Here is a 25,088-nt window from a genome sequence, read left to right on the forward strand (position 1 = left end):
ACTATTTCACATATCGGGTTGAAGTAGACATTACTGGGAAGAGGGGGTGAAAGAGACATGGCGACATGGAGCAGGGGCAGCTCAGTGTCTCCCACAATGCCTAGTGTGCACAGGATTGCAGCCTAATAATAATAATAATAATAATAATAATTTATTATTTATACCCCCCACATCTGGCTGGGTTTCCCCAGCCACTCTGGGAGGCTCCCAACAGAATATTAAAAACACGATAAAACTTCAAGCATTTAAAAAGTCCCTAAATAGGGCTGCCTTCAGATGTCTTCGAAAAGTCAGATACAGTGGTGCCCCGCAAGACGAATGCCTCGCAAGATGGAAAACTCGCTAGATGAAAGAGTTTTCCGTTTTGGAGGTGCTTCGCAAAACGAATTTCCTATGGGCTTGCTTCGCAAGACGACAATGTCTTGCGAGTTCCTGCGGGGTTTTTTTCCTCCCCCCTTTTTCTAAGCCACTAAGCCGCTTATCAGCTGATCGATCAGCAGATAAGCCGCTAAAAGACGCTAATAGCGCTAATCCACTAATCCTTCAATGGGCTTGCTTCGCAAGACGAAAAAACCGCTAGACGAAGAGAATCACAGAACGGATTCTTTTCGTCTTCCGAGGCAACACTGTAGTTGTTTATTTCCTTGACATCTAGTGGGAGGGCATTCCACAGGGCGGGCGCCACTACCGAGAAGGCCCTCTGCCTGGTTCCCTGTAACCTCACTTCTTGCAGTGAGGGAACCGCCAGAAGGCCATCAGCGCTGGACCTCAGTGTCTGGGCTGAACGATGGGGGTGAAGAGGCTCCTTACTTGCATGCTTATTCAGAAGTAAGTTCCACTAAGTCCACTGTGCTTCCCAGCGGCGTATTGTGGTTCGAGGACCCGACCCCCGCAATGTGGAAAGAATACACAAGGACGCGTTATATAAGGTTAATGGGCAAGGAAAGGCCACAACTTTATTGATTACAGCAGTGAAAAGGTATTGGTTTAGGCATTGGATCTCTCAAACAAGTGGGTTTATTCAACAGTAGGTGGAGCCTGCTGATGCTAATCCAACTATAGGCTCACCCCTGATGTCACCGAGGGTCGTGCCATGGCCTCCCGCCAAGCAGGCATCGGACAGAATACACAACCGCCAGATTCCTTTAACGGAATACCTAAAAATTGAAGGCATAGGCGATGGCTACACCTAGCTCTTCGACACACCACAACACATTATTCCAATGCCTAACCTACCCACCAATACCACAAAAGTTGTGACGATTGCTACGAGGTAGGCGAAAAAACCACAAAGCCTAATGCCAAATGGAAAAACTCCTACCAGGCCCCCCAGACAACCAGGGCGACCAACCTAAGGTCCATAGCAAGGCCAATGACCTAAACCCTAACTCAAAGGGAGTGGAGGGTGGGTAACTTGCGAGAAGACGACGAAGAATGAGGCCGGGGAGAGGCTGGTGCCGCAGCAAAAGGCTGCTGAACACGCCCCCTCTCAGGCACCTGGTTGGATGCCCGCCGAGGGGCATGGGCGCCAGCCAGGTGAGTTGGAGGCAGGGGGCTAATGCCCCCTGCTAGGGGCAGTGCTCGGGCTCCCGCCCACAACCACTCCCCTCTCTTGCAGGGAGGACAGTCTTTCCAGAACTGCAATTTAAGTCCTGCTGAAGTTATTGGGACTTACTTCTGAGCAAGCATACTGAGGACCAGATATACAGTTGCAGCCTGAAACACATGTACAGTGGTACCTCGGGTTAAGTACTTAATTCATTCCGGAGGTCCGTTCTTAACCAGAAACTGTTCTTAACCTGAAGCACCCCTTTAGCTAACGGGGCCTCCCGCTGCTGCTGCTGCTGCTGCTGTGCCGCCGCCGTGCAATTTCTGTTCCCAGCCTGAAGCAAAGTTCTTAACCTGAAACACTATTTCTGGGTTAGCGGAGTCTGTAACCTGAAGCGTATGTAACCTGAGGTACCACTGTAATTGAAAGTAACCCCGCTTGAAATTGATGCTACTTAATAAACATCAGGGTAAGTTCAAGACACTTGAGTTGCCTTTCACAATTATAATGTCTTTCATTCCTACAATTACATGCATTGTGTTAGAATCTTCCTAATATCCCTTCAAGTTAGCAATGGTTAGTTTTCAACAGGATAGTTTTCAGCATGTGCAATTTAGTTTAGGACAGACTTTATTTCTGAATTGATTTATAGCAGTGTTTTTGAGCTTAATAAGACAAACCACAATTCCCTTTTTGTTACCATCAGTAGTTCTTTTCTGATTTCAAAAACAGAACAAATGTTTACCTGGATGGCACATTTCATGATGTCCTTCCATGTTTTGTCCACAGAGGTGAATCGCCTCCCTTCTTCAGGCATCTGAGCCATAATGTCAGGAGAACTGAAAATTGGCTCCAGATACAACCAAGTGGCCTGAACTTTGAGCCATTCATCCAAGATCTCCTGCACCAGCAAAAGTTTTGCTTCCCATTCCCTGCAAAACAGAACACACAGAGTTTTAGATCCTTGCTTACAGAAGCAACCTTTCTCTTGGGATGAACGCCCAACAAGGCGCATAGTAAGTCTAAAAATTCCATACACCTGTAGAACTGGGAGTAAGGAAAAAATGCTAGCTCCGATGTAGTTCTCTCTCATAGTTTCACAAAGGAAAGCAGTTCCAGAGCCTGTGCTTACCCAACAACACAATGGTTCATGCCCTGTTCCCTTTCCCATCCTAGTCTCTGTTGGTTGGGGAGTCCATACTATGCAGTGAAATGCAAATTCTGTACCAAAAAGTCTCAGGCTATTAATGTTGAGCATAAAAGGTGTAACTAATTTTCAATAATAATAGTTGTTGTTGTTGTTGTTGTTGTTGTTGTTGTTGTTGTTGTTGTTGTTGTTTGTTTACCATCTGAGCTGCTCCCAACAGAATATTAAAAACACAACAAAATTTCAGACAATAAAAACTTCCCTAAACAGGGCTGCCTTCAGATGTCTTCTAAAAGTCAGATGGTTGTGTATTTCCTTGACCTGCGCCTCCATGGACAGCTGTGAGTCCAAAATGACTCCCAAGCTGCACACCTGGTCCTTCAGGGGTACAGTCACCCCATTCAGGACCAGGGAGTCCACCACACCCGCCGCCCCCTGTCCCCCCAAAACAGTACTTCTGTCTTGTCAGGATTCAACCTCAATCTGTTCACCATCATCCATCCGCCAACCACTTCCAGACATTCACACAGGACCTTCACCGCCTTCACTGGTTCTGATTAAAAAGAGAGGTAGAGCTGAGTATCATCCGCATACTGATGAACACGCAGCCCAAACCCACATGGGAGACATGATGATGATGATGATGATGATGATGATGATTGCATACACAGACAGGGATTGTTGTTGTTGTTGTTGTTTTATCTCAGTACCTACTGCATTAAGTTTTTCTTTTAAAAAACCAATTCTACTTTTTCTCTAGATTGATCAGTTTAATGCAGAGGAGGAGGCGTATGGGGGAGAGGACGGAACCCTGAGGCACCCCACAAGTGAGAGCCCAGGGGTCTGAACACTCATCCCCCAACACCTCTTTCTGGACATGGCCCAGGAGGAAGGAGCGGAACCACTGTATGACAGTGCCCCCAGCTCCCACCCCTCAAGACGGTCCAGAAGGATGTTATGGTTGATGGTATCAAACGCCGCTGAGAGATCCAGCAGAACTAGGAAACAGCTCTCACCTTTGTCCCTAGCCCGCCGGAGATCATCAATCAGTGCGACCAAGGCAGTTTCAGTCCCGTGATGAGGCCTAAAACCCGACTGGAAGGGATCTAAATGGTCCGCTTCTTCCAGGTGTGCCTGGAGTTGTTCAGCAACCACTCGCTCAATCACCTTGCCCAAGAATGGAAGATTTGAGACTGGGCGATAGTTGGCCATCGTGGCCGCATCTAAAGATGGTTTTCAAAGAAGCGGTTTAATAACCGCCTCTTTCAGCGGGTCTGGGAAGGCTCCCTCACGGAGGGAAGCATTCACCACCCCACAAAGCCCATCGCCCAGCCCTTCCCGGCTAGCTTTTATAAGCCAGGATGGGCAAGGATCAAGGAGACAGGTGGTTGGTTTCACTCGTCCAAACCATTGTATAACAGTGCCCCCAGCTCCTCTAGATGGTCCAGAAGGATTTCATGGTCGATGGTATCAAATCCATAGACCTGTCCAATTTGCCTGCTTATTTAGTACCCACTCTTTGGGTTTTTGTGAAGGCAGGAGGAGAGTGACACAGGAGAAGCAGGAGTACATCTGTACAGAAACATAAAACCAATACGTATTATCTTTTCACTCAGCATTTTACTTCACAGGGTTCCTGTGAGATTGCATGATGTAAGAATGGTAGGGCCCAAGTAGGGACTGGTGGGAAATTAAGCAGAGGGTGGGCTCTGGGAGCCAAACTCTCCCTCCACCGTAATGCTTTCCCCCAAAAAAATGTCCTAACTACTTTCCCTCCCAGAGGAGGCTACTTCCAGTTTCAAAGGGGGGAAAAAGAGAAAAACCACAGGAATTAAGGTGGATTGAGAGTTTACCTCTCTTCTCCAGCCTGCCCTATACTTTAAACTACCTTCCTCCCATGTTGACTTTATATGAAATCAGCGATTTGCTTTTTTCACAATGGTCTGCCACTCTCACATGTCCTTTGAGCCCTAAATAACTTTGAATGATCTACACCACAAATCAAACAAGGCCACTTGTGCGCTATGTTATTGACGTCGCCCCCTTAGGAAATATTTTACCTCATCTTCTTTTCATAAGGTTTAATGAAAGGAGATCCTCTCATGGTCTGCGTTTTAACAATGTGGTCATCCAGCAACATCTGAATATCGTCCACAGACGATAAAATGTGAGTCCCAGTTTCCCTGTAAGGAAGAAGAACAAATTCCATGGCATCCCATTCTGAAATCATTTTCACCATGGCCTTCTCAAGTGAATGCTCTTTGCTGGCTGTTTCACTGATGCCTTCGAATTTTTCCAAGAACGGCTCTAGGTGCATATCAATATAGGAAGAGACAGTAGAATCTTCGGAGGGCTTCAGAGGGAACCCGGCGATTTCTGACATGGCCTCCCAATGCCGGTCTTGCAAGCCGGGGTTGCAAATCACTTGGATCAACGGAATGTGCTCCTTAAATTCCTCCACTTTTGTCCTGACCCTCGTTGTTAGAAATAAGGCATTCGGGGAATCGTGGAAGGTTTTTTCCAGTTTGTACAATGCGCGCCAGTAGTTCCCTGTATCCAGCTCAACTGTATCCGGGTTCACCTTGGTGAATATTCCATCCATCCAGTTTCTGTATTTGGTGTTAAACTCTACTGCCATATCATAAAGCCGAAGATACGGATTTAGGGTATCTTGGATTTTTTTACGTTGAGGATACTGAGATGTTAACCACCCGTACGCCTCCTCCTCTGCATTAAACTGATCAATCTAGAGAAAAAGCAGATTTTTTTTTTTAAAAAAAGTAGCATAATGTAGGTCACATGTTAAATCATATCTACACTACAACTTTTAGAAGGTGGAAGTCATGCATATGATATAAAAATCTACACAATGCAGTAGGTACTGAGATACCAAAAAAACCCTGTCTGTGTATGCCATTATTATTATTATTATTATTATTATTATTATTATTATTATTATTACTATTAATAATAATAATAACCCACCCGTCTAGCTGGGTTTCCCCAGCCACTCTGGGCAGCTCCCAACAGAACATTAAAAACACAATAAAAGATCAAACATTAAAAACTTCCCTAAAGAGGGCTGCTTTAAAATGTCTTCTAAAAGTCAGTTGTATATTTCCTTGACATCTGATGGTTTCTGCCCCGAGATGGAAAGAAGATGTAGTACAAAGCAAGGAAGAGTGGCTAATTAAATTAATGGATTATGCCAAAATGGCAAGATAAACGGATGTAATAAGAAACCAAGAAGAAGAGGTTTTTTTATTAAAGATTGGGGGAAATTTGTGGAATTGTTTGAAAAACTCACGTATGCAAATAAGCTCATTAGCAGGATTAACGTAAAACAAGCTGTTGAACATATCATTAAGAGAAGCTAAAGAATAAACTAAAGATGGGGTAATGTGGAAAATGCAGTATGAAAATTAAAATGAAAAAGAAACCACGAAAGGGGAGGGGAGGAAATCAAATATATGTATATTAGAAATGTTTGTGATTTGTGTTTTTGTCTGTAAATATTTGAAAAACAAAAATGTATATATGCCTTGGTTGTCAAACGCTTTGGCACTTGTACGTTTTGGCTCCCGAATGCTGCAAACCCGGAAGTGAGTGTTCTGGTTTGCGAACGTTTTTTGGAAGCTGAACATCCAACACGGCTTCCGATTGAGTGCAGGAAGCTCCTGCAGCCAATCAGAAGCTGCACCTTGGTTTCCTAACATTTTTGGAAGTTTTCACTACTCTGACTTCAACAAACCTGACATCATCGACGTTGTCAGGTATATTGCAGGTAGCTGTGGATTCCCAAAAACGACCTCGCAGACAAAATGAGGAGGCCTGGCAGCCCGCATTTGCCAGAATTGAATCTGAGACCTTCTGTATGGTCTGCCATTGAGCTAAAAGCTACCATCCTCTATGAAGACAAACCCAAAGCCTTACCTTATCAGCAGCTGCATCTAGCTTTGTATTCAATGCCTGGGCTTTTTTCAGGTACCGGTTGATTTCCTGAAGGTCCCCGTAAGAATAAAATTCTTCAACTTGCTTAGCATAACTCTCCAGCTCCTCAACAAATCTTTCACAGCGCATCTAATAAAAAGTTGCAGATATGAGACAGAGACAGAGGCGTGCACGCACACCATATAGTATTAGAATACGAGGGCAGAAGTTTATTTGTACATATTTAGTATGCCTTTCGTCACTGGGTTTGCACTGGGTTTCCTTGTTTAGGGAAGCTTTTCATGTTTGATGTATTACAGTATTTTAATATTTTTTTGGAAGCCGCCCAGAGTGGCTGGGGAAGCCCAGCCAGATGGGCGGGGTATAAATTTATTACTATTATTATTATTATTATTATTATTATTATTATTATTATTATTATTACAAGAAATAAAAAATACAGAAGATCAGTACTGTAATGCAAGTGAGAGCCAAGGTTCTAAAACAGCCTAGCCATAAAGCCTATTAAGCAGGCACCCCCAAACTTGGCCCTCCAGATGTTTTGGGACTACAACTCCCATCATCCTTGACCACTGATCCTGTTAGCTAGGGATGATGGGAGTTGTAGTCCCAAAACATCTGGAGGGCCAAGTTTGGGGGTGCCTGCTACAAAGCAATCAATGCAACTATTTCCCATGGAACTATTACACATAAAACCTTTAGGATTATGACTTATATTTTAAAAGGTAGGTTGGGATGCTTTGTGAGCTAACAGGTTAAGGCCCCAGCCCAGCTGTAGAAGCACAGAACCACAGAAATGTGGAGTTGGAAGGGACCCCGAGGGTCATTTAGTCCAACCCCCTGCAATGCAGAGATCTCAATGAAATCATCCGCGGCAAATGGCCATCCAACTTCTGCTTAAAAACCTCCAAGGAAGGGCAAATGTTTCTGTATATCATCCCCATTTGCTGGATGGATCAGGGCGGAAATACTTTACTGCTGGGATTTTGGTAGGTCAGATCTGTTAAGTTGTGGGTGAACATATCAGGCAACACAGGGATTCTTCAAACAGCTCTTCTTTATTCAGAGGCCACAACAGAACTGAACTGAAGGACTCAGTCAGCCTGCTTATATAGAGCTCCAGTACAACGTTACTGTAGCAACTTTCTAAAACTATCCAATCACTGAACGTCACTTTTGATCCTTCATTTGCATAACTATCTACAGTATCCATCCAATCACCGAACGTCACTTTTGATCCTTCATTTGCATAACTATCTACAGTATCCCCCTGCTGACCCAGGGTGAGAACATAACAAGATCACACTATTAAAAGGAGTAAAGCCCAAATTGGCACTTGCCTTGAGCAAGTTAACTGATATCCACTTGCTTTAAAATAAGCACTATCAACACAGCAATCCACAATATTATCCCAGTAAACCAAGTACAGTGGTATCTCAGGTTACAGACACTTCAGGTTACAGACACTTCAGGTTACAGACTCCGCTACCCCAGAAGTAGTACTTCGGGTTAAGAACTTTACCTCAGGATGAGAACAGAAATCACGTGGCGGAGGAAGCAGGAGGCCCCATTAGCTAAAGTGGTACCTCAGGTTAAGAACAGTTTCAGAATTAACAACGAATTAAGTTCTTAACCCGAGGTACCACTGTACCTTTAGAAAAGAAGAACTGAACGCTTACTTTAAGCCCTTCTTGAAATTGTTCTGTTTTCTCCTTAATGATCTTTCTGTGTTCTTCAAAAATCTCCCCCATTCGCCCATACCACTGAAAGACACTGTTGTTCAGTCGAATATCTACTGGCGAAAGATTTGTACACTCTATCAGGAACGCAAGGCAGTTTTTAGAGTCAATTAATCTCTGCTCCATCTCCAGCATGTCAACTGTTTCCACTTTCTCGATATAAGCCTAGTGGGGGAAGAAGCAACAACCGATTCATGCTCTTGGTGACAAACATGTTTTAGCACTCTTTCAACCTGAAAAAAATTCATTTACAGTGGTACCTCAGGTTACAGATGCTTCAGGTTACAGACTCTGCTAACCCAGAAATAGTACCTTGGGTTAAGTACTTTGCTTCAGGATGAGAACAGAAATCGTGTGGCGGCATCGGGAGGCCCCATTAGCTAAAGTGGTACCTCGGGTTAAGAACAGTTTCAGGTTAAGAACAGACCTCCTGAATGAATTAAGTTCTTAACCCAAGGTACCACTGTATTGCATTTAAATGGACCACTAGTATTTATTCAGTGACCCAGGTGGCACTGTGGGTTAAACCACAGAGCCTAGGACTTGCCAATCAGAAGGTCGGCAGTTCAAATCCCCGCAACGGGGTGAGCTCCCGTTGCTCGGTCCCTGCTCCTGCCAACCTAGCAGTTCGAAAGCACGTCAAAGTGCAAGGAGATAAATAGGTACCGCTCCAGCGGGAAGGTAAACGGCATTTCCGTGCGCTGCTCTGGTTCACCAGAAGCAGCTTACTCATGCTGGCCACATGACCCAGAAGCTGTACGCCGGCTCCCTCGGCCAGTAAAGCGAGATGAGCGCTGCAACCCCAGAGTCGGCCACGACTGGACCTAATGGTCAGAGGTCCCTTTACCTTTAGTATTTATTCACTTATTTATTTTTAAACATAAAGTACAGCCACACTCCAAGACAGAATTAGGTTTGCTTAGATACGGCGAAAGGAATTCCAAATAGAGTCATTAAAGTGTGCTTTATAAAAATTTGTTAAGCCAAAAAGGAAGGAAACATGGGGGGGGGGGTCACTTGTCCTGGGCGGTACTTTTGTGTAGCCTGTGTGGGTTCTTAGAATTGAGATAATCTTTTGTTTTCAGTTTTTTTAAAGTAAATTTATTTCCTTGTAAAGAGAAATGCATACCTTAAATTCCATTAGTTCGTGTGTATTTGATGGAGTGGAAAGGGCCTTCTCTGCTATCTTTTCAAACTCTTCACACAGCCTGGAGTTGGAACAGCAAATTAGATAGATGGGTAGATAGACAGAAACATACATGCAACAGATTTGAGAAAGCAATCCTTTTCACATTCCAGTGACGCAGTGCCTTTCGGTCTCAGCGATGAGCAGACTTCAGGCTTCCTAGAACTCCGAGATCCACCACCCAGAATCCTCCGGAAAAATAATCTCTCAAAGGACCTGTTGATGGCATTTTACCATTGTACTGTGGAGAGTGTATTAACTTATGGTCTGTGTGTGTGGTTTGGGAGCTGCACAGTCAGAGAAAAAACAATGCTGTCCAAGGTTGTAAAGACTGCGGAGAGAATAATTGGGTGCACTCATCCCACCTTGGATCAAATCTATGCTTCCAGGTGCCATAAGAAAGCTGCAGAGATAGTGCAGGATAGTGCGCACCCCGGAAATGATCTCTTTCAGCTTCTGCCTTCTGGAAGAAGGTACAGGGTTATAAAGACTAGGACTAGCCTGAGAACTAGCTGCCTGAGAAACAGTTTCTATTCAAATGCTATCTTGGTTTTAAATGCAGTGTAAGGTAGTCTCTATGTGAGTATATTGTATTCAATTATGGGGTATCAGAGTTTTTAGGGGCTGACCAGGCTGGGATAGTTGGGATAGCAGGCTTGTTGGTTTTTGAATGTCTGATGTAGATTTTTTTTCAATTTCGTTGTTCTGTATGGGACAATGACAATAAAGATTATCGTATCGTATCATATAGAAGAATTTGGAGCCCTGGGTTCATTCTGCCCCCAGGGCTTTTGCACAAAAATCCACTTCGGGTTAGTTTCCCCCTTCAACCAGCTTTCTTCGTTTCAGCAGTAAAATGTGGACAAGTAATTTTGTTGTCTTCATTCTAAAACAATCAGAAGCCAGTAATTATCGCCTATCTAATTCAAATCTACCAAGAGATCCAAGTCTACCTTCTATCTTGACTTAAGCATCCTTCTACAACAGAGGAGAAGGGAAGACCTACGCACTCCCCATTCTGAATGTCTTTTATAAAACAATTCCACAACCAGGCAGCGTCAGAGAGAGGGCAGGCAGAGTTGTGCTGCGGAAGAGAAAACTGTCGCTTTACTGGGAACAGGGGCCATACGATAGGGCCCAATCCTTTGCTCAGAACTGCCAAACCTATCAAGAAACAACGCAAGGGGCAAAAAAATATAGCCCGATCAATTATAATTGAGTGATAACTTGAGTGAGGTGCGTAGTGGCATGAGAACATATAGGGCAGCGAGAACAGAGCATCTTTTAAAAAGAACATGTCCTGACCCAAGAAGGGGAGATTCACACATGCAAACAGCCTTCCAAGTGCACAACCAAGGCTGATGAAGACGTGAATTTGGACACAGGCATTCTCATCCACATGGCATTCTCAAACAGGCCCAATTGAATCGACTGCATCAGAACTGAGGAGCCTCAGGCTCAGGGCTAAATGTGACCATTCCATCTTCTCCTGCAGGGTCCCTTCCAACTCTCTACAACTCTATGATTTTTGCCTGGCTGGGATGCATCCTTGAACTCTGATGATGCCACTTTGCTGAGGAGCAAAAACCTCAGATTTTTGCATGGGTGCCGTGCAGCTAATTGCACAAAGGAAAGAGTTACGTCAATTGACCCACCCACCTTTCCCTCTGGCCACATCCACCACTGGCCCACAGACCTGGAAGGCTGGAAAAAAGTTGCCCAAACTTATACTGGGTACACCTTTTCACGTGGTTACAGATCCAGACCCTAAACTGCGGCCATCAGCTGTTACAAATTAGGTGCCCCCCTATTAGACTTGGATCAGGGCCACCGTTGATTGTACTTTAAAAAAAAAAGATATTACTCTTACTTCGTATTTAGATCCTGATGGTCTTTGAACATTTTGGCAATGATTTTGGAACAAATAGCATCAGCTCGTTTTGTCAGTGTTCTAATCAGTTCATCACAGTGCAACTCAAACATTCCGAGACGAATAACCTGCAGCACAAATACGGGTGAGAAATTTGTTAACCACAGAAAGCAATAATCCCCCCCAAAAAAAAAAAATTACAGAGAACCACAGCTAATCCTGCTGATCATTTGCATTTTTTCTTTCTAAACATCCTGGAGAGGCTAAAAAGGTAAAAGGTAAAGGAGCCCTGGACGGTTAAGTCCAGTCAAAGGCGGCTATGGGGTTGCAGCGCTCATCTCGCTTTCAGGCCAAGGGAGCCGCCGTTTGTCCACAGACAGCTTTCCTGGTCATGTGGCCAACATGACTAAACCGCTTCCGGTGCAATGGAACACCGTGACAGAAACTGGAGTGCACGGAAATGCCGTTTATCTTCCCACCGCAATGGTACCTATTTATCTACTTGCACTGGTGTGCTTTCGAACTGCTAGGTTGGCAGGAGCTGGGACCGAGCAACGGGAGCTCACCCTGTCACGGGGATTCGAACTTCCAACCTTCTGATCTACAAGCCCAAGAGGCTCAGTGATTTAGACCACAGCGTCACCCATGTCCTGGAGAACACTAAATGAGACTGCCCAGCCCACTTCCATTCATGCATTACCTTTCTAGAATTGTACTGAATTTCATCCCGGAGGTTTTGATACTGGGCAATCGCTCCTGTTATTTCGTCATACGTGTGCTCCTCCGAAAGGAACTGATCGATGTCCCGATCTGCTTGTTTGTTTATCAAATTGTGGTATTTGTCGTAGAGTTTGAGGTGCTCGATAGGTGCCACGCTCTGCTTGGCAATCTCATCTCTCACCTTCTTCTTATGCGCTTCCAAAATTTCATCCAGGATTACGGGTCTCAAGTTCAAGGATCTGGTCTTGCTTTCAGGCTTTCAAAACAAGATATATGCATAGTTTCTCTTACTTTTAGTATTTTGCTTTGCTTTTTTATTAATAGAAAAATTGAGCGTGCAATATTTTATCAAGTTATACAGGAGCAATCCTATACTGAAGATGTACCAGCTGAATAGATTTGTGACCTAGCAGAAGATGTGCTATGTCAGCAGGTCAGATATTATTATTATTATTATTATTATTATTATTATTATTATTATTATTATTATTATTATTTCTTTATAGCCTGCCCTGAGTGGCTCTCAACAACATATTAAAAACACAATAAAACATCAAACATTTAAAATTTCCCTAAACAGGGCTGCCTTCAGGAGAATGTTACTGAGAAATCATCCCCTCCGATGTCAACAGAGCTTACTTCCAGGGAACTAACAGTTCAGATCTATAGCTCACTAGTTCAGTTTTTTAGCTCAAGGCTGGCAGAAAAGCAACAAACTATGTTATTAGAGAATTGCTTACCCACTTTGAATAAAGCTTGGTCTCCACTCTGGGCAGCAGGTTCACAGCTTTCACCATAACTGAATAAATATTCAGAAATATGACTTCATAGTCAGAAAATGTAGGCTCAAACTTAACACTCTCATTTTCAAGGATCAGCCTTATTATAAATCCTGAGTGTTCATAGGCTCGATGAGATTTCTGCCGAAAAGAAACTAAATGCATTAGCTAGCATGCAGAAGAGAAAGCAATCAGGCTCAATGTATTATGACTCCAACCCTGCGCTTGTCATCTGAGGCCTTTGTCTCTGCCCCCCGTCCCAGAGAGGTTCAGAGGGTGGCAACAAGAGAATAGGCCTTTTTCTGTGGTGGTTCCCCGACTGTGGAATGCTCTCTCCAGAGAGACTTGCCTAGTGCCATCATTACATGTCTTCAGGTGCTAGGCAAAAACATTCCCCTTTACCCAGGCCTAGGGCTATACAATAATCTACAGCCTGTGAAAGTGTGGAGGAGAGGACTGTTATTATGATGGCTAATTTTCTTTTTAATTAAGCTGTCAGTGTGCTTCTTATCAGGGACGCGGGTGGTGCTGTGGGTTAAACCACAGAGCCCAGGGCTTGCCAATCAGAAGGTCAGCGGTTCGAATCCCCGTAACGGGGTGAGCTCCCGTTGCTCGGTCCCTGCTCCTGCCAACCCAGCAGTTTGAAAGCACGTCAAAGTGCAAATAGATAAATAGGTACCGCTCCGGCGGGAAGGTAAACAGCGTTTCCGTGCGCTGCTCTGGTTTTGCCAGAAGCAGCTTAGTCATGCTGGCCACATGACCCGGAAAAACTGTCTGTGGACAAACATCGGCTCCCTCGGCCAGTAAAGCGAGATGAGCGCCGCAACCCCAGAGTCGTTCGCGACTGGACTTAACTGTCAGGGGTCCTTTACCTTTACTTTATGCTTCCTATTCTGTTTCTATTGTTCATGTTCTGTAATGTGTTTTTAATGTTGTTCACCGCCCTGGGATTTTTTGATAAAAAATTGGATAAATTTTGATAAAATAAATTGAATTATTATTATTATTATTGCTTTTTTCAGCTGGAACTCGCAAGAACTCAGTTCCAGAACATCTCAGGTGGATGCCATTGCCATTCTAAGAGAAAAAGGGAGATGTTCATGGTGAGTTCCGGCACCTCTTTTCCCAGAAAAATAGCACTTTATTATTATTATTATTATTATTATTATTATTATTATTATTATTATGTGTGGGGATGGGTTGTAGCATTCTTGGACTCTTCTTAAAGAAACGTCAAGTTTTCAGGGCTGAAACAATGGCTTCTGTTTCGTTTTGCAATGACTTAGGTACAGATGTCTCTTATCTGTTCACAAGAAACATAAAAGTCCCTGAGTCATGATCAAGATATGAAGGAATGAGGCCACCTTACACTGAGCCAGGCCATTGGTCCATCCAATTTAGTATTCTCCAAGGCTTACTGAGGCTCTCTGCAAAATGCTAAAACTACGATATGCCGTTACATGCAAAGCAGACCAATGAGAGGCAATATTGAGTTGACTCGTCATGTTGATAACGATTGACACCTGTTCCACCCTGACTTTCAAATTTGCAAAGATAATTGCAATCAGTACATTAATCACAATCTTCGCGATCATGGTATCTCCCCTGCTAGGCAAAGTATCAGTGCATTAATAATAATTTCACGTGTCTGAATTCACCCTTTCCCCTTGAATATTCAAGACTCGCAATCACTAGCTGAGCATAAGTCACGTTAGCCAAGCTACAGCGGTGTTCCTTTGTGTGTCAAAAGCCAAAAAAAATGCCTGATCTTTCACAGCCTTTTGCAGATAGAGTAGTACCTCAGGTTATAGATGCTTTAGGTTACAGACGCTTCAGGTTACAGACTCTGCTAACCCAGAAATAGTACCTCGGGTTAAGAACTTTGCTTCAGGATGAGAACAGAAATCGTGCTCTGGCGGCGTGGCAGAGGCAGCGGGAGGCCCCATTAGCTAAAGTGGTGTTTTAGGTTCAGAACGGACTTCCGGAACAAATTAATTACTTAACCCGAGGTACCACTGTATCTCTATCTCTATCTCTATCTCTATCTCTATCTCTATCTCTATCTCTATCTCTATCTCTATCTTCCTAGAAAATATATTCGTAAAGAAGCACACTGAAACATGGGGCATGTATAGACAAGTTCATAGTCCAGCCGGGGAATCTTACTTACTGGAGGGGCTACAATTAAATCTGTAAAATCCTGCATTGAAACCAAAGCTAAACTTTGAAGTTGCTGGGTCATTAAAGTAGCAGCACAGTTGAAGAAGGCCTCTAATTTAGCACTGCTGGCATTTGTCGGCACTTGCTTTCGCTTATTGCCTTGGTAATAGATATTCTGCACTTCTGGAAACCACCTGAAAGGAAAAGGAAATGTTTAAAGTGAATCTCACCTGAACACACCTTTTAACACTATTTTTGGTTTTGTTGACTAAATTGTTTCTGTTCTAAATTGTTTTTTTCCCACTAAAAGAAAAACAAGAACTTCCCATCTTATCTGCGGCACCGCAGGCCACGCAGAAGCATTCTCTTTTATAACGTCCCCTCAACAGGTTTCCCATGTTCTCCTAAGGGTTCAAACGTCCTGTCTTGCACAACCAGACAATACAGTATGAAGCATCAAATAGATGTGAGCTGCTTGACATCAGTGATGTCACGGGCACTAGCCAATAGGATCCCAATACCTTGGGAGTCGAACAGAATCCGTTCCGGAAGCCAAAATGTTCCAAAACCAAATTGGAGCTTCTGATTGGCTGCAGGAAGCTCCTGCAGCCAATCGGAAGCTGCGGAAGCCCCGTCAGACGATCAGCTTCCAAAAGAATGTTCAAAAACCAGAACACTCACTTCTGGGTTTCGATCGTTCGGGAGCCAAAATGTTCGAGAACTAGGCTGTTCGACTTGCAAGGTACGACTGTACAGTCATACAGCCACATTCCGCACAGCACTCCAAATGACAATAAACACGCTGGCTTAGAGAATAATCTTTCCCAACAAACGAAATATGTTGGGCTCTTCCATGAAAAAAAGCACTGCAAACCCACCCACCCTCCCCCACAAAATAATATCATTGCAGATTAACAGGAAATTAAAATTAAAACAAAGAGCAGAATTAATTCCATTTGAATACACAAGAGTAGTGACAGGCTGATGTACACATACAGTATACATACCTCTAGACAGTTCTATAGTATTCATATCAAAAACAGCATTTCAAGTATGACAGCAAACTCCATCCCTGAACAAGCAATCGAAAAAGGAGTTGTGGCTAGCCCTTAAACTTGAGGCACATTATTCACAGAATACGGTTTGGTCTTACTTTTTAAAAAGAGCGTCTTTGGTAGCTTCCATATGCCTCACAACTATGTTCTGGAAGAATGAGAGCTCCATCGATTCCGAACGATTATGAAATGCTTCTTTATCAAATAAGCGCAAATCTCTGTAGGAGTCATGAAAACAATCTGGTAAACACCTTTTCCCAAGTCACTTGCCTCTGGTGTTTATAGCTTTAAACTTCAGTATAAACAACTTCAGCGTATATAGTATAAAGTAGTTCATAGTATAAAGGCAGTTATTGTGTAATCCTATGGGCCCCCAGGGGCTGTAGGAGAAGTATACTGCCTTTATACTATGGACTGCGATTGCTTTTTCTGTTTACATTTTCAAATAATTAAATATGAAAACAGATTACAAGTGTATGAATGGAAGGTGCCTTAGTTTAACAGCTTATGTACAATTTATGTACAATCCAGATTGTAGCACACGTCTTCTGACTTGAAACAGTATGTTTCTCGATTTGAATCTAGACGGCTTCAAAATTCTTACGAATTCTTTTAAAGGCATCTGGATTCAAATAAAAGTAATCACATATCTTCAATAAAAGTTGATAACACACATGGTAATTAACATAATAAGAAAACATAAGACTCAAAGGGGAGACAACAGAAAATTTACTTCACCATTTGCCTCCTATTTGGTGCAAGGGATAGGAAAAACACTAAAAACTCAAATTTCATTGGCTCTCCTGGGTAAAGTTTTTAATAAATCAAGAATGAGCCGCTCCCTGGGCTGCTTATACCAAGTGCAAAAGAAGACAACATGGTCCAAACACATTTTTTCTCTTATTCCACAGGAACAAATATGTTCTTTAAGTAGAATCTACTTAAATCAGCCAAGTAGAAGGCGAAACTTGTAATTGGACAGCATGAATGGTCTCCTAAATTTGTAAATCTTTATTGTCTCGGGCAATTCTGTACATAAAAACATAAAAATATGTGTGATTTCAGAAAGGAAGGAAGGAATCACAGGTATTTTGCTCAGGGAATATAATTCATTTACAGGGGCGTCGAGTTGTCCCCCATATTGAGGGGGCAGAATACTGGGGGGAGGCTCAGCCCCCTACCCACAAATATTGAGGGGGTTGAAGCCCCTTCCGCCCCCTATAGTTGGCTCTGCTGATCTTTTATTAATGAGGGAAAGAAACAAAGAATGTCAGGACCACAAAGTAGTAATTCTCAACTTTTCAATTACATTTGGCGGAGAACAAACCCACTGGATCCTGAAGAATAATTCCCAGAGCAACAATTTTCCCTGTGCAAAACGAAATTAATCAGATTCCATATCTTTAAAAGAAAATTAGCTGCCTATTATTTAAAAGCAGATTATCTTTTTGGACTAGCTGACATGTCAAATTAAAATTTATTAAACTATCTGATGAGCTGTCAGGTACTTCTCTGCCGCCTGAAAACATAGCAAGAACAAACAACTCAATTAAAACTTCCCCGATAAAGGTAACTATCTGGTAACTTAAGAGAACAAAACTAAGCATGACAAAGCAACAGTTTAAAGGAATTTTTTTCTTGTCTTTTCTTTTACCACAATATATATTTATTAATGAAATAATCTGAGCTTCAGGGATGAAAATATTCCATCTGGGAATTGGCTCAACAGCTGATTTAAATGAAAAATGGTAACATTTGTGACCTTGCTCTGTCAGGACAGAAACCTTATTCTAATTAGGCACAACTCTAGAAATGTTTTAAAGATAATGTGCTCTGACAACAATTAGTTCCTCCAGGGCTCTTGCTGTCAGAATGAGGCCCTGCCACAACAGAACAATCAAATTTCATCTTATTTCCCTTCGTACCGACAGCCCAGGGTGAACATTTTCAGCTATTAGTTTAGCTTTAGTTCTTTTTGAATTTATTATTTTTATTACTTGCCGATGTTCAAAATTAAGCAGCTGCACCTCTGATTACTAAACACCATGGGATGAGACTGGTCATTTGTGCGATCATCATGTTTTGCAGTTTGAGACAATGAACAAACAATATTCAACAGAATAAAGTATGGTATAAGAAAAATAACAGGGGATTTAAAAAAAAAATAGACAGTGAACGAAGCGGAAACTTTTAGGCATCTTGCTCGTTTAAACTTGTTGTCTACCTTCCTTACAACATCCACAAGTGAAGTATTTCAAATTAAGAGGAGATCCAAGGGGCAAATACTTAATGCAGAAATGTGCAAAACTAAGTACTAAATGTTTGTCTTTTTAAAGCAGATTTGGAGCACTGTAATTTTGAGTGATGGGTGGAAGAGCGCTTAGCCATTTCGCTGCCAGCCATATTTCTGCTCACTATCCTCCCAGCAAGCTATTTTTTAAGCTGTGGAGTTCCAGAAGCACAATTACTCAACTATGATATTTGCTTATAGTAGCCTTGGGCTGCTTTTCAGAGACTTGGAATTGTAGAACTGTAACGTGGAAAAGCAGAAACTAGCTCCTGGGTGCATGATCAATACTGCTGCAATAGATTCTGATGGGACTAGGGGCCTCTGTTGTACACAGAGAAGACAAATGTCCATTTGCGGGTACAGTTTGCAAACATGACTTCAGCAGTGTGCTGCTGGCACCAACAACACACCTCCAAAGGACCTCGCTCTCAGTGATGATCAGGTGAGTGGTGCATAGACCAAGCGCCTTGGAGGTTGCCTCCTGGTGTCATACGTAGGTAGGACCTAGGATTGCACCCTTAGGATTTTGTTTTGAGGGTGAAGCCTAAGGGGTTCGTCCAAAAGCTTTACACAAAGGGTGGCTTTGGAGGAGAGCCCCAAAAGAGAGAAAAGTGGAGACATGCAAGGGGTCTGTGAAGAAATAATAATAATAATAATAATAGAAGAAGAAGAAGAAGAGTTTGGATTTGGTATCCCGCTTTATCACTACCCGAAGGAGTCTCAAAGCGGCTAACATTCTCCTTTCCCTTCCTCCCCCACAACAAACACTCTGTGAGGTGAGTGGGGCTGAGAGACTTCAGAGAAGTGTGACTGGCCCAAGGTCACCCAGCGGCTGCATGTGGAGGAGCGGAGACGCGAACCCGGTTCCCCAGATTACGAGTCTACCACTCTTAATCACTACACCACACTGGCTCTCTAATAATAATAATAATCTATTTATACCCGGTCCATCTGGCTGGGTTTCCCCAGCCACTCTGGGCAGCTCCCAACAGAAAATTAAAAACACAAGAAAACATCAAACATTACAAGCTTCCCTAAACAGGGCTGCCTTCAGGTGTCTTCTAAAAGTCAGATAGTTCTTTATTTCCTTAACATCTGATGGGAGGGCGTTCCACAGGGCGGGTGCCACTACCAAGAAGGCCCTCTACCTGGTTCCCTGTAACCTCATTTTTCGCAGTGAGGGAACCACCAGAAGGCCCTCAGAGCTGGACCTTAGGCTGAACAAGGGGAGTGGAGACGCTCCTGCGGGTATACTGGGCCGAGGCCTTGGGTACAAGGAGTAGAAAAGCAACAGAGGCACAGCATCTTTTTCTGCTTCTCCGACTTTGGGAAACTTTTACTTACACATCTGTAAACACATTTTACACATTTGAATTCTGCCTGATCTTTTATTTTCTTCTCTTCCCTCCCCCTCCCCTTTTATGAAGATCACCCACTCTGAGACCCCAAAGCTAATTCTCGCCTGACCTTCTCGCTGGCCCAAGTAGGACCAATTCAGCCAGCTAGCCCTGGGGATCTAATTGATTTTTGAATTTTGAATTTTATTGTTATTCATGTTTCTATACTGTATTTTATGCTGCTTTTATAATTAAGTGTTTTACAGTGTTTTAAATTTGTTGTTAGCCACCCTGAGCCCGGTTTTTGAACCGGGAAGGGTGGAGTATAAATAAAAATTTATTAATATTATTATTTATTATGACATTTACATTGACCGAAGTGCAATATCTGTGCATTCAAAACACCTGCTTACTTAAAAGATGTCTGCCAGAGATCCAGAACAGCCAACATGGTGGGATTCATCGCGTACAAATGCTCATTTATATAGGCACAAGCTGCCAGGTAGGACTTGTTCCAAGGTTTGGGCACTATCTCCATCCTATAAACAAAAATGGGAAAAACCCTCACAAATTAGTAACACTGAGATCCCAAGAGATACATGGAGTACAGATAGACCTGTGCCGCATTATTGAATTTTTAAAAAGTAAAAGACAAACCCAATTTTACCAGCTTGTCAGAAATTAAGAACACACCTTTGGGGAAATACAGTATATCAAAATTAAATAGGGTGGTGGTGAAGATTTTCTTCTGAGTTTGGAAATTCTTTTACTAAGCCAAAATCCCTTGTGAATGCCTAGGCCTTATCAAATTAATTAGCCGTATGCGTACAATTTAAGTAGTTAATTAACCAATTAGAAGTACACTTAGAACTACTAAGTGTACACACAGGCATGGAAGTGAGTTTGTCAGAGGCACAAAATCTGCCAGTGAGCCTGACGCTTTCTCCCAAATGCCTATAGACTCTATAGGATCCCCATTGAACACAATGGAACTTCTGCTGCGGGTCTTTGGCTGGATGCACACAGTGTTGGTTTCATTGCAAGGCACCCAGCCGTTACTTAGTTACAATAATTCAGTGTTTGTTTATATATGTTTTTTCCCTATAAGGTGGAGCAGGCCCAAAGTGATTCGCAATAAATAATAATAATAATAATAATAATAATAATAATAATAATAATTTTTTATTATTTATACCCCGCCCATCTGGCTGGCTTTCCCCAGCCACTCTGGGCGGCTTCCAACAGAACACTAAAATACAATAACCTATTAAACATTAAAAGCTTCCCTAAACAGGCCTCCTTCAGATGTCTTCTAAAAGTTTGGTAGTTGTTTTTCTCTTTGACATCTGGTGGGAGGGCGTTCCACAGGGCGGGCGCCACTACCGAGAAGGCCCTCTGCCTAAACATTCAACCAATATCAATACGCAGCATCACATTTTGACACAATTAGAAAGCGTGTCAACAAGCTATCATAAAATAGAACCATCAGTTCAATAAACCTATGGGAACCTAAAATCAATATTATAGTAAGATGGAGACCACTAACCCATTCTTATTTAATGCACACAAAGCAAGATCAACATTAACAGAGTAAAAATTGCAGGGAGAGTGGAAGGAAGGAAGGAAGGAAGGAAGGAAGGAAGGAAGGAAGGAAGGAAGGAAGGTAGTTAAGCCTAACCCTTGCACCTTGTGGTATTGCTGTTCTCCAAGGTACCACAGCCATCTGGTTTACCTACACCAGGTAGGCCAAAATTATGGAAACCTTTTGGGAAAAAATGTATTTCTGAAGTTTGGTGGCTCATAACACCACTTTATTTTGGAGCAATACCATAACATTATGTATCAATGGAAAGATAATTTAATGAAGAACGTAATGCAGCAAAGTTTGTTCAATTATCTATATTCCATCAAAAGTTATAGGCAAATAACCAGAAAAAGGAAGCACAACTTTCAGGATATGCCATAGCTTTCCTTCATTTGAATGTAGCCAATGAGCAGGAGCATTTAGAGAGCCAATCAGGTGTTATCAAACCTTTTCCAAAAGGTTTCCACAATTTCGGCCACTAGTGTAGTTAGGAGTCTTGGGGATAGGTTATTATTTTATTTTTTTCCAGTAGGCTAGCTGTTCGCAGCACAACCCTCAACTTCATCCAAGGAGTCCCTGGCAAAGGAGCATGCTGGGCAGAATTAGCAAAAGCATGTCCTCTTCCCCAGCTGTTCCAGATGTCCTGGCCACTAATGCTGGTCCTACTACACTCCAAAGGGCAGATGCCCAGCTGTTCCTCCTGATGGAGCATCTATTAGGTCTGTTCCACATGTCTAGGCTACCTGTGAGAGAGCTGATTTGGCAAGGACAGTAGAGGTATTGGACGCCATTGGGCCCTGAAAGCATCACTTCCTGGGTGTGCCTATGTTTGTACCTTCTTTGCAAGAAATCCTGGTGCTGTTTACACAGCCAGACCATCCACTTCGAACACGAAGCATAACGAAAGTACCGTTGTACTTTTTCTTATGCATTAACCGGACATCTTGCAGCACCCATGCTTTAGCTTGCAAAATGTGTTTCTCATAAGTCTGTCTTATTTTGTGGCAGCAACTCTTATTCAATACTTAGCACTAAATAAGGGGGGTGTTTTTTGTGGTCAATGGCTTTAGGGCTTCTCTTGTAATAATAGCACAATGCTTCATTTGCAGGCATTTGTAAGCCAACATCAATTGTGTCGCATAATCATTTCAATAGAAAGTTGTATAATAAGAGCTATATTATTGTTTTCTACAGGTTTACATAACAGTAAAACAGTGACTTTGTGTTTGGTGTCCAATAAGGCTGTAGGTAGCTGTCCAGAGTGGCTGGGGAAACCCAGCCAGATGGGCAGGGTATAAATAATATATTATTATTATTATTATTATTATTATTATTATTATTATTATTATTATTATTATTGGTTTTTTGCCATGTTCTGCTCTGAAGTTTAGTGACACTGCAACAGAATTTACATTTTTTTAAAAAAATACAGTTTTGTGTCCCCAGATCTGAAAAACATTAAAACTTAATGTGCAGCATGCTCAGTGCAAGGCAGAACGAGGAGAACACCACAATATTTTATTTTGTTTAAAAGGCACATAAAGTTCTTCGTTGCTTACAAATGTATGAACTAGGGTGATCATGAGATCCATAAAGTTGATGGCAAAGAAGGAGCAATGTGTCGTAGAAAAGTCAGTAGAAAGGTCAACTACAAATTAACCCATGGACTAAACAAAATCTGCGACAGGAGCAGGGGTCAATATGTAACTTAGCTAGGAATCGCAACAGCTCCACTACAGAAATCCACATGGTCAGCTGGACTCTTGTTGCACATTCTAAGACCTACTCAGAGTGTGGAATCCATTGGCGTAGCTGGGGGGGGCAGGGGGTCAGCTGTCCTCCTAAATCAATACAAATCAATACAAATCTGAGATTCTGCCCCCCTAACAAAAGCTTGCCAAAACAAAAATCCTGACTACGCCCGTGGTGGAATCCTGCATTTCATTCATTACAAAGGTTTGCACTTCAGGCACTGCTACTGTTAGACAAACATCTGGTCTAACCCCATCTTTTGCATCATTCTTTTACGTTTACCTTTTTACGGGCTGAAGCTCTACCTAAACGCATTGCACAACAGCTAGAAACCAGGAAGCAGAGCCCTCTGTTCATTGAGGTGTTAGAGCACATCTTTTGCCCAACCCCTGGTACATAGCTGTCAACCGTCCCTTATTTGGCGGGAAACTCCCTTATCCCAGCGCCGTGTCCCGCTGCTGTCCCTTATTGATGCTATCCCTTAAATTTCCTGGGTTTCAAAGGAAGCAGCCCGTCTCACTCCCTCCCTGCCGGCCAGGGAGGCTCCAGCTGTGTTGCTTGGCTGCATTGCTCACCCAATAAGAAGTCTAAGAACGACTGGGGGATGGAGCTTGCATGCCTTGTGCCGATCAAATCGGCCGCGTTGCCTGGGGACTCGCCTTTGCTCAGCGCTTCCCAACGGAAAGATGACGGTGGTTTTCCTTGCTGCATCCCCTTTGCCGGGTTGCTGCGCTGTGGGAACCACCGCTTGAGGCTTCGTTTGGCTGCTGGCTGGGCTTTCTGCCTTTGGCTTGGAGGGGCTCAGAAGCTGAACATACCTGTGCCCGGAAAATCCCTGCTGATCCCTTATTTTCGAGGCTGCTGGTCCCTTATTTTCAATTGTGTAAGTTGACAGCTATGCCCTGGTATCTCCAGCTAGAAGGTAGGAATGACCTGTCTGAAACCTTGGAGAGCTCATGCCAAGAAGGATAGATATCATCACTGCACCAATGGGGTCTGACTCATTTAAAGAGCGTAATCCCATGCATAGAAGTAGAACCATTGTGGGGAAATGTGAATTACTCCCAGGTTAAGATTGCACAGGAACTGCATTCTAAGGGCAGCTTCAGACATTTTGCCTGTTACAGTTTCTAGGCAAAAGTTTTGAAGTAGCGTTTCCTTACTCTTCACGATGAGGTGGAAGAACTTCCTTCTTGTCTTCCTCCTTTTCTCTGGGGTCTCTCAAAACAAAGTCAACTAAAAGGAGACATGAAAAACAGAGCAGAACACAAATAATCTCAGCAAAACAGGGGAAGGACTGTGACAAAGAAGCCGAACCAATTATTTCTAAAAGACTTCAAGGGTGTTATGCAGGAGTAACTGAAGGCAACGTGGATCAAAGCCATTTGATTTAAGAATGCTTTGCAAAACAAAACAAAATAAGTGTACATAAAAAGGCTGAACCAGCAGAAAATTAAAAGCAGCTGGGAAATAAAAACCCTCACAGTGCATTCTTATGCATGTTTACTTAGAAATAAGTCTCATAGTGTTTAGTGAGGCTTACATCGTAATAAGTGTGTTTAGGACTACGGCCAAAGAAGAACTATGGAGACCAGGCTTCTATGCCCAGAATGGATGGAAAGCTTTTCCAAGAGGAATCCTGCTTGTTTAAACCTTTCAGACAGAATTTATATGTGCTTTCCAGAACAATTCATCCAGCAACAATGCATTGGGAATGAACAGTGGCACACGCTATTCTGCTTACGGCAGAGATGGAGAACCTGCGGACTTTCAGATGTTGATGGATTCCATCAGCCCCAGAAAGCATAGCCAATGGTCAGGGGTGATGATGGGAGCTACAGCCCAGCAACACCTAAAGGGCCAGAGCTTCCAAGCATCACTCATTTACGGATAGCATTCTGCAACAGAAGTGGCTCCCCTACGGTAGAACGCTCACTCCAGAGAGACGAACCCAGCATCACCATTATC

At 42.9% G+C, this 25,088-nt stretch overlaps 1 protein-coding gene across 1 annotated transcript in view; it reads right to left on the reverse strand.

The window, feature by feature from the left end:
- Positions 1–25,088, reverse strand: part of DNAH7 (dynein axonemal heavy chain 7) — a 191,652-nt gene that overhangs the window by 150,975 nt on the left and 15,589 nt on the right. Inside the window, exons 7-18 of the mRNA XM_082219677.1 lie at positions 24,284–24,356; positions 20,197–20,322; positions 16,255–16,374; positions 15,112–15,295; positions 12,903–13,082; positions 12,143–12,418; positions 11,443–11,570; positions 9,516–9,594; positions 8,327–8,551; positions 6,630–6,776; positions 4,757–5,442; positions 2,295–2,481 (exon numbers count right to left, since the gene is read on the reverse strand). Of these exons, the coding sequence (XP_082075803.1) occupies positions 2,295–2,481; positions 4,757–5,442; positions 6,630–6,776; positions 8,327–8,551; positions 9,516–9,594; positions 11,443–11,570; positions 12,143–12,418; positions 12,903–13,082; positions 15,112–15,295; positions 16,255–16,374; positions 20,197–20,322; positions 24,284–24,356 (2,411 nt within the window). The remainder of the gene's footprint in view (positions 1–2,294; positions 2,482–4,756; positions 5,443–6,629; positions 6,777–8,326; positions 8,552–9,515; positions 9,595–11,442; positions 11,571–12,142; positions 12,419–12,902; positions 13,083–15,111; positions 15,296–16,254; positions 16,375–20,196; positions 20,323–24,283; positions 24,357–25,088) is intronic.

The sequence above is a fragment of the Podarcis vaucheri genome (assembly GCF_965113315.1).
Source record: "Podarcis vaucheri genome assembly, chromosome: 1".
Taxonomy (NCBI): domain Eukaryota; kingdom Metazoa; phylum Chordata; class Lepidosauria; order Squamata; family Lacertidae; genus Podarcis; species Podarcis vaucheri.